General features: G+C 40.0%; 1 protein-coding gene across 2 annotated transcripts in view; it reads right to left on the reverse strand.

The window, feature by feature from the left end:
* Positions 1-12,623, reverse strand: part of CEMIP2 (cell migration inducing hyaluronidase 2) — a 182,104-nt gene that overhangs the window by 41,548 nt on the left and 127,933 nt on the right. For both annotated transcript variants that reach the window (XM_055091895.2, XM_034967570.3), the window contains 6 exons: positions 9,832-10,020; positions 7,367-7,536; positions 5,711-5,920; positions 5,054-5,259; positions 4,851-4,920; positions 652-780 (listed from right to left, as the gene is read on the reverse strand). In XM_055091895.2, coding sequence (XP_054947870.1) covers positions 652-780; positions 4,851-4,920; positions 5,054-5,259; positions 5,711-5,920; positions 7,367-7,536; positions 9,832-10,020 — 974 coding nt within the window. The remainder of the gene's footprint in view (positions 1-651; positions 781-4,850; positions 4,921-5,053; positions 5,260-5,710; positions 5,921-7,366; positions 7,537-9,831; positions 10,021-12,623) is intronic.

Consider the following 12,623-nt stretch of genomic DNA (forward strand, 5'->3'; position numbering starts at 1 on the left):
AGGAAGAGGTGAGAAGAAACAAGGGAGAGGATGAGGACACATGAATCAAATCCATTATGTAATTATTCAGGTTACACGTGCATGTATGTGTTGCACATACCTGTATGCGCAATAGGTATGTATAAATGGAATGCTCTCTATATATCCTGAACAGGGAGGGGTTAGGTGTCTGTTTTTAATTACAAATTACTTTCTCTGATGACAAGTTCTACCAAAAATTGACATTTCTCAGCTATAATCTACTACAGTTTGAATGCATCCCCCAAAAAGCATGTGTTAGAAAGTGCAAAAGTATTGGGAGGTAGAGCCTAATGGGAGGTGTTTAGGTCATAACGGATTCGCCCTCTTGAATGGATTAATGCTGATTATAAAAGAGCTTGAGGCAGCGAATTTGTTCTATAGCTCTCTCGCCTTCTCCTTGCCCTTCTACCGTGGATGACACAGCAAGAAGAACCTTACCAAATGCTGTCCCCTTGATCTTGGACTTCCCAGCCTTCAGAACTGTGAGCCAAATAAATTGCTGTTCATTATAAGTTAACTAGTCTGTGATATTCTACTACAGCAGCACAAAGTGGACTAAAATATAATCACAATAGTTCATCCTTTACACTGTCTAGCATATGTACTAATTGTTAAAACTTAGAAACCTACCTTAAAATTTGAATGGACCCTGTTGTTATAAAATATACCCAATGGAGTGAGTTCTGGTTTTGCCAAGAGCTGCAATCCACTGGATTCCCCAGTTGGTTCCTTGTGGAATAAATACCATATTCCAGCATCCTACAAATGAAAGGACAAGCCCATTGAAAGCCTGATTTATATAGATAGCTATGAAACACTCTCATAAACTAACTGCTTCATCAGCAAGTTTAATCTTTTTCACCCAAATTTTTCATTATTGCAGGTTCAGAATTGACAATAAAAAGTTGTACACACATCTCAAAGTGGTTATATCATGTATTTTTTTTTAAAAAAGCAAATTTAATTTTGCTTGCAGGATTGGACAAAAGAGAAATAATTGGCTGGTATAAAAATTCACTTTCAAAACTTTTCCATCATTATCTACATTAAAAGTTATGCAGAATTAAAACCAAATCGGCTTTCCATGTAACCAAGACAGCACAGACATTAAGCAATATGGTTTTTATCTGTTTACCTCCAAACCTGTTCAATAGATGAGTCATGCCTATTAAACAACTGTCCACCAGCACGCAGAGATCACTGACTTCTTTCAAACAAGTCTAATGCCCTTCCTGTCCTGAGGCAAATTTTTGCCAAAGAAAAAAAAACCACCACACGTATGAATCAGGATGCTGTCTCAGGCTGGGCCCTGTCCGTTCAATTTCAGTATTACTGACCTTAATAGGAACATAATAGTTTAAAATTTTTTGACACTCAAAAATTAGACATAAAAATGGAAATAAATGTTAATTCCCATGACAAATCTTTATTTTACAACTCAATTAAAAATCAGCCCAATGTGAAGGACAACTTCACTTTATGGAACTTTGATTAAATAGTTTGTTAAAACTTAATCATACAGTGTAAAAGGACAGCATTAATTCAAATTCAGCACACATTTATTTAGTGCCCACTATATGCCAGGTATACAGTAAGACTATTCTCAAATAATTCATAGTCTAATAAGAAAGATAGATAATTAAAATATAATATACCTAATAAGTACTTACCAGCTGTAACAAATAGAGTCCATTGGGAGGAGAGATGAGAGAGGAATTATGGAAAACATATATTTATACCTACACACCAAAATGAATGCCATGTGTAACATTTTCCATGATAAAAGTCTACAAATGGGTCTTAATAAAACAAACTACTCTGAAAAATGTTTGCTACCTCAACTCTTCTGGGCACAAAACAGACAAGTTGACGGGAAAAGACCTGGAGGGTCAGAAGAAAACTCCATACCATAACCCATAAGCTGAGGGCAGAGTGGACCATCCTAGGATGCAATGGAGATGGAGATGGGAGTGGGACGGGGATAAGGGGAGTAGCAGCTGTTTCCTGTTAAAACACAGTGGTGTCAACACAGGTAAAAGGAGCTTTGTAAAAGGCAGTGGAAAGGTACAATGAAAAAATGGTTTGATTTACTTTGGGAGGAAAAACCCTGCCCAAATTAGCTTTTACTGGAACAGTTTTTCTAGAAAGAAAATAAACAGCTCACAGAATAAAAAGGAAGAACATACATGCAACGCTTTCTTCTTTTCTCACATGAGCCACAGTAAGGGTATCTGGCAGCCTCACCTTCTATTTTTCATGAACTCTCGGCAATTTGCTTTAATCTTCAAGCCCTGACTTCTAAAAAGAGCTAAAAGAAATCTTTGTTCTGACTGTTGACGCATAATGTTACATAGATCAGAAGATGGCTGTGCATCAACTTCTTGGTCATCTTTACTCAAAAACTCACTTTCCAGTTAGAAACTCTAGCACAAACCTCATACAGGCTCAACAAATATTTGATGAAAAATGAATGAATGAAAACCTAAAATGATCAAATGTCTGGGTTTCTGCCCTGTCAAATAGAATCTTCAATTGACAGGGACCTTCAGATTATGTGTTATGTTTTTAAAGAAAATAACAGATATGAGTTCAAACCATCACCCACTGATGCCTTTTTTCCTGTTATCTCAAATAAATACTCCCTTCAACTAATCTTTTGCTTCATCTTAGCAAACAATGCTAGGTATTTATTTCCTTTTAAAAACTTTAAATAGCCATGATGCATAAATATGAATATTTAGGTATCACTGCAAATTTCATTTTTTTAATTGCAGTCTTCAACACAGTTACAATCTCAATAGCATACTATCTTAAAAGATTCATTTAGTGGCTGGGTACGGTGGCTCACGCCTGGAATCCCAGCACTTTGGGAGGCCAAGGCGGGCGGATCACCTGAGGTCAGGAGTTCGAGACCAGCCTGGCCAATATGGTGAAACCCAGTCTCTACTAAAAATACAAAAATTAGCCAGGCGTGGTGGCAGGGGCCTGTAATTCCAGCTACTCGGGAGGCTGAGGCAGGAGAATCGCTTGAACCCAGGAGGCGGAGGTTGCAGTGAGCCAACATTGCGCCACTGCACTCCAGCCTGGGGGACAGAGCGAGACTTCATCTCAAAAAAACAAAAAGATCCATTTAGCCTGAGTATGGTGGCTCATGACTGTAATCCTAAAACTTTGGGAGGCTAAGGCAGGTGGATAGCTTGAGCCCAGGAGTTCGAGATCTGTCTGGTCAACACAGCGAAACCTTCTCTCTCTCTCTCTCTCTCTCTCTCTCTCTATATATATATATATATATATAAAATCAGCAGGTATGATGGCATGTGCCTGTAGTATCAGCTACTCAGAAGGCTGAGGTGGGAAGATGGCTTGAGCCCAGGAGGCAGAGGGTGCAGTAAGCCAAGGTCACACCACTACACTTCAACCTGGGTGACAGAGCAAGACCCTGTCTCAGGGAGAAAAAAAAAGATTCATTTAGGTTTTAAATGAGCAGTTTTAATAACACTAACATTCTCAATAATAAATACAAATTTCTCCAAACTTATCCAGGGGACATTTCTACTACCCAAAAATATCATTTAGTCTCTTAAAAATTATTCTCATGTGTGTTTTAATTCATCATAACGAGTTTTGCTGCTTTCCCAAGGAAATGAAATTCCCACGTGTATATAAAGCCTTACATTCAACAAAAGGGTGTGCCCCCTGACCAGAGTGACAACTGTCATGGTATTCTCCAAAATAATCCATTCTCATAAAGAAAAGCTAAGGCTTTTTTTGTGGGGTTTGTGTTTGTGTGTGTGTGTGTGTGTGTGTGTGTGTGTGTGTGTTTATTGACACGGGGTCTCACTCTGTTACCCGGGCTGGAGTACAGTGGCGCAATCTTGGCTCACAGCAGCCTCCACCTCCTGGGCTCAAGTATCCTCCCACCCCAGCCTCCCAAGTCGCTGGGACAATAGGCACGCACCAGTAGGCCTGGCTTTTTTTTTGGAGGGTGTAGGGGGAGGTGATGATTGGGTTTCGCCATGTTGCCCAGGCTGGTCTCGAACTCCTGAGCTCAAGCGATCCAACAGCCTCGGCCTCTCAAAGTGCTGGGATTACAGGCATGAGCCACTGTGCCTGACCTAAGCCTATTTTTATCAACACGCTGAAATTGAAATTATCAGTTACTTGGCCACATATGACTTAAATATGAGAAGCCAGAAAGGTTGTACCTAATACACCAAAAATACACTCTGGAAATAACATAGCCCTAGTGATTAGCCCACTTAGCCCACTTCTTTTCCCCCTTTGGCATCTCTCTTATTAAACTCATAGATACTAATGGGCACAGGCTAGGCGTGGTGGCTCACGCCTGTAATCCCAGCACTTTGGGAGGCCAAGGCAGGCAGATCACGAGGTCAGGAGATTGAGACCATCCTGGCTAAAAAGGTGAAACCCCATCTCTACTAAAAATACAGAAAATTAGCCGGGTGTGGTAGCAGGCGCCTGTGGTCCCAGCTACTCAGGAGGCTGAGGCAGGAGAATGGCGTGAACCCGGGGGGCGGAGCTTACAGTGACCAAGATCGCGCCACTGCACTCCAGCCTGGGCAACAGACCGGGACTCTGTCTCGAGAAAAAAAAAAAAATTACAAAAAAGATACTAACGGGCACAAAGAATTTAGGAGAAATAGAATAATCATCTCTACCATATTCTGCTCTCAGCTAAACAAGTAGTACCAGAAAACAATGTCATGCTTGGGTTACACTGGCACACATGACATTAAATCCAAATAAACCAGACTATTTATAAACAAGAAAAACATTAAAACATCTGAGGTCACTTTAACGTTATTTACCTGTGAGCCTGCAGCTGCATTATTAATCAGATTATTGTTGGGATGAGCAATCCAGAAAGTCGAAACAGCCCTGCAAGGCATTTTTCAAGGTGATTTAAACATTCTTCATAAAAACTCCTGCCCACTAAAAACTTCCCCCAAAACCTCTTCCCCAAAAGTCAAAGGCCCTGACTCATGGGTTTTTCCCTCTGCCAATTACTCACATACAGTCAGTAGCAGGCACAGGAATGTAATTTCCAAACACTTTATCTCGCATGGTGGTACACATGGAGTTGTTCCTATCGGTGGGCAGGAGAGTACCCGGCTTGGTGAGGAGTCCCAGATTGTGGAACAAAGTATTCCTCTGTTCAATACCATCTTCCAAAAAGAAACAGTGACCTAGTGTGTCAAATCCAATGGTGTCTTTTATCTGCAGAAATAAAAGTATATTAATGTCATTGGTAACAAGAATGATTGTGATTTAAGTGACAAGCACTATCCAGTGTAGCATGTTCAGTACAAGTGGAAAAACAGGTTTGAACCTTAGCAGAATGGGCAAAGTGAAATGTCAGGCTTAATTTATCTCTGAAGGGGATAATCTGCTTGGGTCCCACAGGAGAAAAAAATAAAAATAAATTGTAAATAAATAAATAAAAATAAAATACAAGACATAAAATTGAATTAAATTTAAAAGAGGATACTCTGGGTGGTTGGAAAGGTAGGCTTCCTTCAGACAGAAAAATCGTGGAATGCTCAGAAAAGGCAGGATAGAGCAAGGCATGTGGCTAAACAGTTTACATATATAAAATTGAGAAGACATGAGAATTAAAGAGAGTTAGCTATTTCAATAATATGGGTTGACCTAATGCGAGGCTACTTACTAGCAAGCCATTTGTCCCATGCACAGTGATGCACCTTGAGAAGCTGTGATGAATAGACAGGCCGTCCACAAATGTTGCATGTCTGTATCCTCCTTTATAATCCACGTCACCGCACAGGTGAAAATGAACAGGGTATCGCCCCATCTGCTGCTGACCCATGTGTTTCAATTCCACATAAGAAAGATGGACTGAAGTAAAATTTTTCATTATCTGTAAGTCAAGGTACTAAAATCAAACTCATACTTTTCAGAATAGGGAAGTAGCAAAAAATATTGTTCTAGTAGAAAACATCCAAAGGAGAATACTTATTAAAACATTCGATTTTCTTTTGCATCCTGTTTTCCCAGATTGCCAGTTAATAATTTAGGAAATGCTTCTTTACAAAAGCAAATACTTTAAAGAGCCACAAAAATAGCCTCCAATTAGGAATAAAGGCAAATGTAATCAGGAAAGCTGCAATAATGATCTCTGCTAAGTGTTTTGATTTGTTCAAATATTTTGGTCATTCCCAGTCTCGTCTTGTTCTTTCACTTCTATAACCTCCATCAGAGTCTGATAAATAGCTATTTATTTCTAGATCCTCCCCAGTGTTTTAGTTAGCACATAATATTGTTGGCTTAAGTTACTTTTAAAAGTTCTTCTGTGATCCAAAGTTTGAGCACTCTCAATATATTTAAACACTAGATTTTCAATCGTATTACTAACAACAAGGGAATAGTACTGATCGACATTTCAGAAATCCTTGTAACAGGCGGGATACAGTGGCTCACACCTAGCACTTTGGGAGGCCAAGGTGGGCAAATTGCTTGAGCCCAGGAGTTCAATACCAGCCTGGGCAACATGGGAAAACCTTGTCTCAAAAAAACAAACGCAAAAATTAGCCAGGCGCTGTGGTGTACACCTGTAGTCCCAGCTATTTGGCGGGGCTGAGGTGGGAGGATCACTTGATCCCAGGATATTGAGCCCACAGTCAGTTGTGATCATGCCACTGTACTCCATCCTGGGTGACAGAATGAGACTGTATCTCAAAAAAAAAAAAAAAAATTCCTTGTAACAGAAATACTACTTACAACCACAGCCTACTCAATGCACAAAAAGTGATTTAAAAACACATGTAGCCAAAATGCAGCCCAGAAGTCCAACAGATTAGTATATATTAATAGAATACTGCCTAGCATATAGTAAGTGCTCAAAATTTTTCCAGAACAAAAATTTGCATACAAAAAATATTTTTATAGGAACATATTTTGCATGTGCTTGCTAGTATTGCTAACCCTTTGGTAATACTATGCTTTTTCTAAAAACTAATTGATTCTTTCAGAAATCGCATGCATGGATACCAACCAAGAGCCTTCGGTTTTTTTTTTTTTTTTTTTTTTTTTTTTTTTTTTTGGTCTCTGTAATTGGTTCTTCCCAATATATTGATTTGACTCTTCATGGAACAATTCTTAAATGGTTTAACTAGAGGTCCAGGTCAACTAACTGAAGTCATAACATTCTATTTTAATCATCTAAAACCTCCTCATTGTCATTTGAGAAACAAAACATGATTTGCTTTTAATATCCATTTATATCTTGTTCCAAAACTTGACAGTTTCTTCAAACATATATTTAGCAACCAGGATTTCAAAGAAATAATCAAATCCTTTTGCCTACCATAATGTGTCCCCCAAAGGTATCATAATCAAAAAATTGGCACTGATTTTCTGCGTAGCACGAGTCCTCCACTTCTCCTTGGATCACAATATTCCGGGTAAGAATTCCAACCTCAGCTCTCATGTCTACACCGTCTATGATCTCACCCATGTGCAGGAACTGAGGGGTTTCTGGTTGATATGAGCAAGGAAAAAAAAGAATATTAGAACAAAGAAAACATGAAACTCACTTCAAAAAGACATTCTCTTCATTCCATAACCCCAAGATGATCCTGACAACTTATCATCTGCTCCCATTCTCTGACACTTCAGAATCAGAATCCCAGGACACGGGGAATTTTTTTTTTTTTTTTTTTTTTTTTTTTGTGTGTGTGTGTGTGAGATGGAGTCTCACTCTGTTCCCCAGGCTGGAGTGCAGTGGCATGATCTTGGCTCACTGCAAGCTCCGCCTCCCGGGTTCATGCCATTCTCCTGCCTCAGCCTCCCAACACAGGGAATTTAAAGATCATCTAGTCCAGCCCCCACTCACTGCCTGAACCCTCACTACTAACTGTTCTGCCAATTCTCAAACCCACACTGACAGAAAGCTTGTTCCTTCCTGAAGCAGCTCAATCCTCCCTTCAACAGCACTAATAATCTGGAATCTAATGATCTATAATCTTTCTCTCCAGTTTCTGTCCATACGCTCTTGGTCTCCTCCCCTAGGGCATATGAAGAACCAAATGCATAGTGAGTCCATAAAACAAATGGTGTGTAGATATTAATATCAGGGTGTCAACTTGTTTATGCTTTTACCTGAAAGCTAAAGTAATCTGCAACTGGACATTAACAATAGATAAATTACCATCTTTTCTTTCTCATTTCTTATTTTATGTTATTATGCATTCTTTTAAATTCCCACATTTACTGGAAGTGTAGAAGCACTTTAATAATGAGCTTTTCACTGATGATCTTATTACATAAACTCAGGAAGGAAAAATACACATAAATCTTGGGAGGACAGTTCATGAAGACTCATCATGCAGACTTGTTAACAAGAGTTGGAATTTCCAAAAAAAATTAATGCCAGATGGTATCATAGTTTTGGGGTTTTTTTGTTGGGGCAGTGTTCTTGTTTTGTTTATGCCCTGTATTATCAAGAAGGAAAAGTACAATGTTGACGGAAGCACAGGGAAAAAAGGCCAGGTGAGCCAATCACTATTTTTTTCTAAAGCAGAAAATTTTTCCTTAAATGTTGAAGCTCTACCTATTACTCTAAATTACTGAAAAACTAAAGAAGCACTTACTGAACAGTTACTGTAAACTCTTTTGTTTTATACCATAAATGTATAATGTTGAGTTCAAAAGAAAAGCAATAGAATGAGTGAAATGCACAATGAATCCCATAAATGAAGCAATGTACAAAGGGGCTGTGCCTAGTACCAGGCTCAAAATGAGTGCCCGGTAAGTGTCAGGCATTCTTTCAATATGCAACTTGCAGTAAGAATTTCTTTGTGTAGTCTTTTTTTTTTTTTTTGAGACGCAGTCTCGCTCTGTCGCCCAGGCTGCAGTGCAGTGACATGATCTCAGCTCACTGCGACCTTCGCCTCCTGGGTTCAAGCGATTCTCCTGCCTCAGCCTCCCTAGCAGCTGGGATTACAAGCCTTGTGCCACCATGCCTGGCTAATGTTTTTTGTATATTTAGTAGAGACAGGGTTTCACCGTATTGGCCGGGCCGGTCTCAAATGCCTAACCACAAGTGATCCACCTGCCTCAGCCTCCCAAAGTGCTGGGATTATAGGCGGGAGCCACTGCTCCCAGCAAGGAAATGTAGTCTTAAGAAAATACCTATCTGATTCCATTTTAAATATCAGTGAGGTTTTTTTTTTGTTTTTTTGGTTTTTTTTGCTAATCAAATAGGCACTCGAAAACCATAGGATTTCTTTTAATTAAGAAATACTTCTATTAATAAATGGATCTAATTCATCATTGGGTTTACTATTATCTGATAGTAGAAAATTAATACAAAAGAAAATGGAGGGGAGGCAGCGGGAGGGAAAGCATCAGGAAAAATAGCTAATGCATGCTGGGATTAATACTTAGGTGAAGGGTTGGTAGGTGCAGCAAACCACCATGGCACACGTTTACCTATGTAATGAACCTACACATCCTGCACATGTAACCCAGAACTTAAAATAATACAAAAGACCTTGGAAAATCAATTTCTCTAGTTGACATCTTTTTTTTATACAAAGAAACTGAAGCAATATGTATCATTAGCAGCAAGAATATTGCTCAATAGCTATTTTTATCTAATATTCCCTGGAATCTAGTGTTTGATGCACTCCACTGCTATGACTTTCAATACTGATGATGGTGATGGTGGTGGTGGTAGTGATGGTAGTGACTGAGAGGAAAAAGGATTTCAGGAATCAAATCCCAAGAAAATAGTGTGTTTCCCAAGAAGTACTCTAAGCAGTTTAATACCTTTGACTTTGACCTGAAAATGGCTGCATTCAGAACAGGGAAGAAGAGTGAACTCCTCTGCTTGGTACATGGAATAGTCTGTGCTTGCGACCACAATCTGGTCTCCAGGTTTCCAACTACTAACATCATCTAGCAAATTTAGCTTCACTCCATCTACAACCTCTACCCGGAAACCTGAAAGAGAAACGCCTAAACCAAAAAAAAAAAAAAAGAAAAAGAAAGTGATACATTAACAGTATTTTTTTCTCTCTAAAATCAACCCTCACACTGATTCACAAATCAAAAGTTAAGATAACCACGATTCAGCAAATTTTTACACATGCTACCATGTATTAGTCACTCTACAGATATAAGTAATAAAAATATGAAAACAGAGAGATCCCTGCCTTCAAGGGGTGAGTGCCCCATGTACCTCTAGCCATGAAGGAACACAAGATGTCACCTTAGTAAACCATTATTTTATACTTTTGAAGAAGGCTCTAGATCCCCAAATCTCTTGCTATATTTAACTCAGTGCAACAACTGTTATACTGACCCCAAACCATCCTAATATGTGACAAGTACATATATTCCAACAGAAGGTGTCAAGCAGGGGATAGGTCTGTAATAAATACCCAGTGCTTCAAGTTGATCCAAGCACAGAAAAATGGATAGAACATTAGCACACTAACAATCTTAAGAATAAGAATTTGTGGGCCAGGCGTGGTGGTTCACACCTGTAATCCCAGCACTTCAGGAGGCCAAGGCAGGGGGATCACTTGAGCTCAGCAGTTCAAGACCAGCCTGGGCAACATAGTGAGACCCCTGTCCCTACAAAAAAGCATTGGCCAGGTATGGTGGTGTGTGCCTACATCCCCAGCTCCTTGGGCAGCTGAGGTGGGAGGACTGCTTGAGCCAGGAAGGTTAAGGCTGCGGTGAGCTATGATCGGGCGACCACATTCCAGCCTATGAGACACAGCAAGACCCTGTCTCAAAAATAAGTAAATACATAAAATAACAATTTGTGGCTGGGCACAGTGGCTCACGCCTATAATCTCAACACTTTGGGAGGCCAATGCCAGAGGATCACTTGAGCCCAGGAGTTCAAGACTAGCTTGAGCAACAGAGCGAGGCCCCATCTCTACAAAATATTTTTAGAAGTAGCTGGGCATGGTGGCACACGCTTGTGGTCCCAGCTACTTGGGAGTCTGAGGTGGGAGGATCACTTGAGCACAGGAGTTTGAGGCTGCAGTGAGCCACGACTGTGCCACTGCACTCCATCCTAGGCAACAAAGCAAGATCCTCTCTCAAAAAAATAACACAAAAATCTGTCTCAGAAAACCCTTCATCTCTGTGCCTTTGATCGTGATTTATTCTTCCCCTAAAATGTCCTTCCATTCTTCTTGACCAACCAACATACTGTCCTTTTTATGAAGTTCAGGCAATTCTTTAAGGACTTCCCAAACATCCTTGTTGGAAGCAACCTCTCTTTCTCCGGTATTCTCTCGGTATACTGCCTGGTATTGTTCATACCTTCCCAGTGGGAGGACTGCTCACATCCTTGGAAGCTGCATCAGTGAAGGTAGCAGGGTACATTATTTACGTATGCACTACTCTGTCTTGTTTGTGGTATGTATCCACGGATGTCTACTGAATGGATGAGTATGACCAGTATGATCTGCAATGTAACCTGAGGTCACATGATGGTGCCCCTGTCCAACTCAGCTCCTTTCCTGGGATGATGTAAATTATGTAATCTAATGACTACTAATTACTGATCTTTCCTAATATCTTCTTTGAAAGTCAAAGTTAGTTCCCAATTAAGCTGCAGGAACTGAAAATCTGATCCAACTTCATAACTTGGCTTCTTTTACATGCTATCCAGTATAGAAATGTTTTCTGCTTCTTAACATTCATGACATAATCTGTCATAAATCAAAAACTGATTTAATGGAAATGTCCATGAAATAGACGAGAACTACTTCATAACACTGACAGAGAAGGAAAACATGACATTTCAAAAGATAGCTGTTTAATAACTATCTGTTCTTCTCTGTCGTCTAATTAACAGCATACTACCCTGTGGCTACTTTAAGATGCTGACTCCAGGATGGGCGTGGTGGCTTATTCCTGTAATCCCAACACTTTAGGCAGCTAGGGCGGGAGGATCACTGAGTCCAGGAGACCAGCCTGGGCAACATAGTGGGACTTCATCTCTACAAAAAAATAAAAAACTTAGCCAGGTGTGGTGGTGCATGCCTGTACTCCCAGATACTGGGAAGATTGCTTAAGCCCAGGAGGTCAAGGCTGCAGTGAGTTGTGATTGGACTACTGCACTCCAGCCTGGGAGACAAGAGTAAGACCTTTCTCAAAAAAAAAAAAAAGAAAGAAAGAAAGAAAGAAACAAAAGTCTGTAATCCCAGCACTTTGGGCAGATCACCTGAGGCCGGGAGTTCAAGACCAGCCTGGCCAACATGGTGAAACCCCGTCTCTACTAAAAATACAAAATTAGCCAGGTGTGGTGGCACGTGCCTGTAGTTCCAGCTACTCAGGAGGCTGAGGCAGGAGAATCGCTTGAACCCCAGCCTGGGTGACAGAGCGAGACTCCGTCTCAAAAAAAGAAAAAAGAAAAAAAAAATATGCTAACTCTAAGGGATGACAATATGAGTGAAAGAAGAACACATTCACTTTGGAGAATCAAAAGTGGGGAAATTCAAGCAAGGAACAACCAATAATATGTATTCTTACAGTCTTTAAAAAAAATTATAGACATGGTCCCACTATGTTGCCCAGACCTAACCTTAAGTGATCCT

Source organism: Pan paniscus, chromosome 11 (assembly GCF_029289425.2).
Source record: "Pan paniscus chromosome 11, NHGRI_mPanPan1-v2.0_pri, whole genome shotgun sequence".
Classification (NCBI taxonomy): domain Eukaryota; kingdom Metazoa; phylum Chordata; class Mammalia; order Primates; family Hominidae; genus Pan; species Pan paniscus.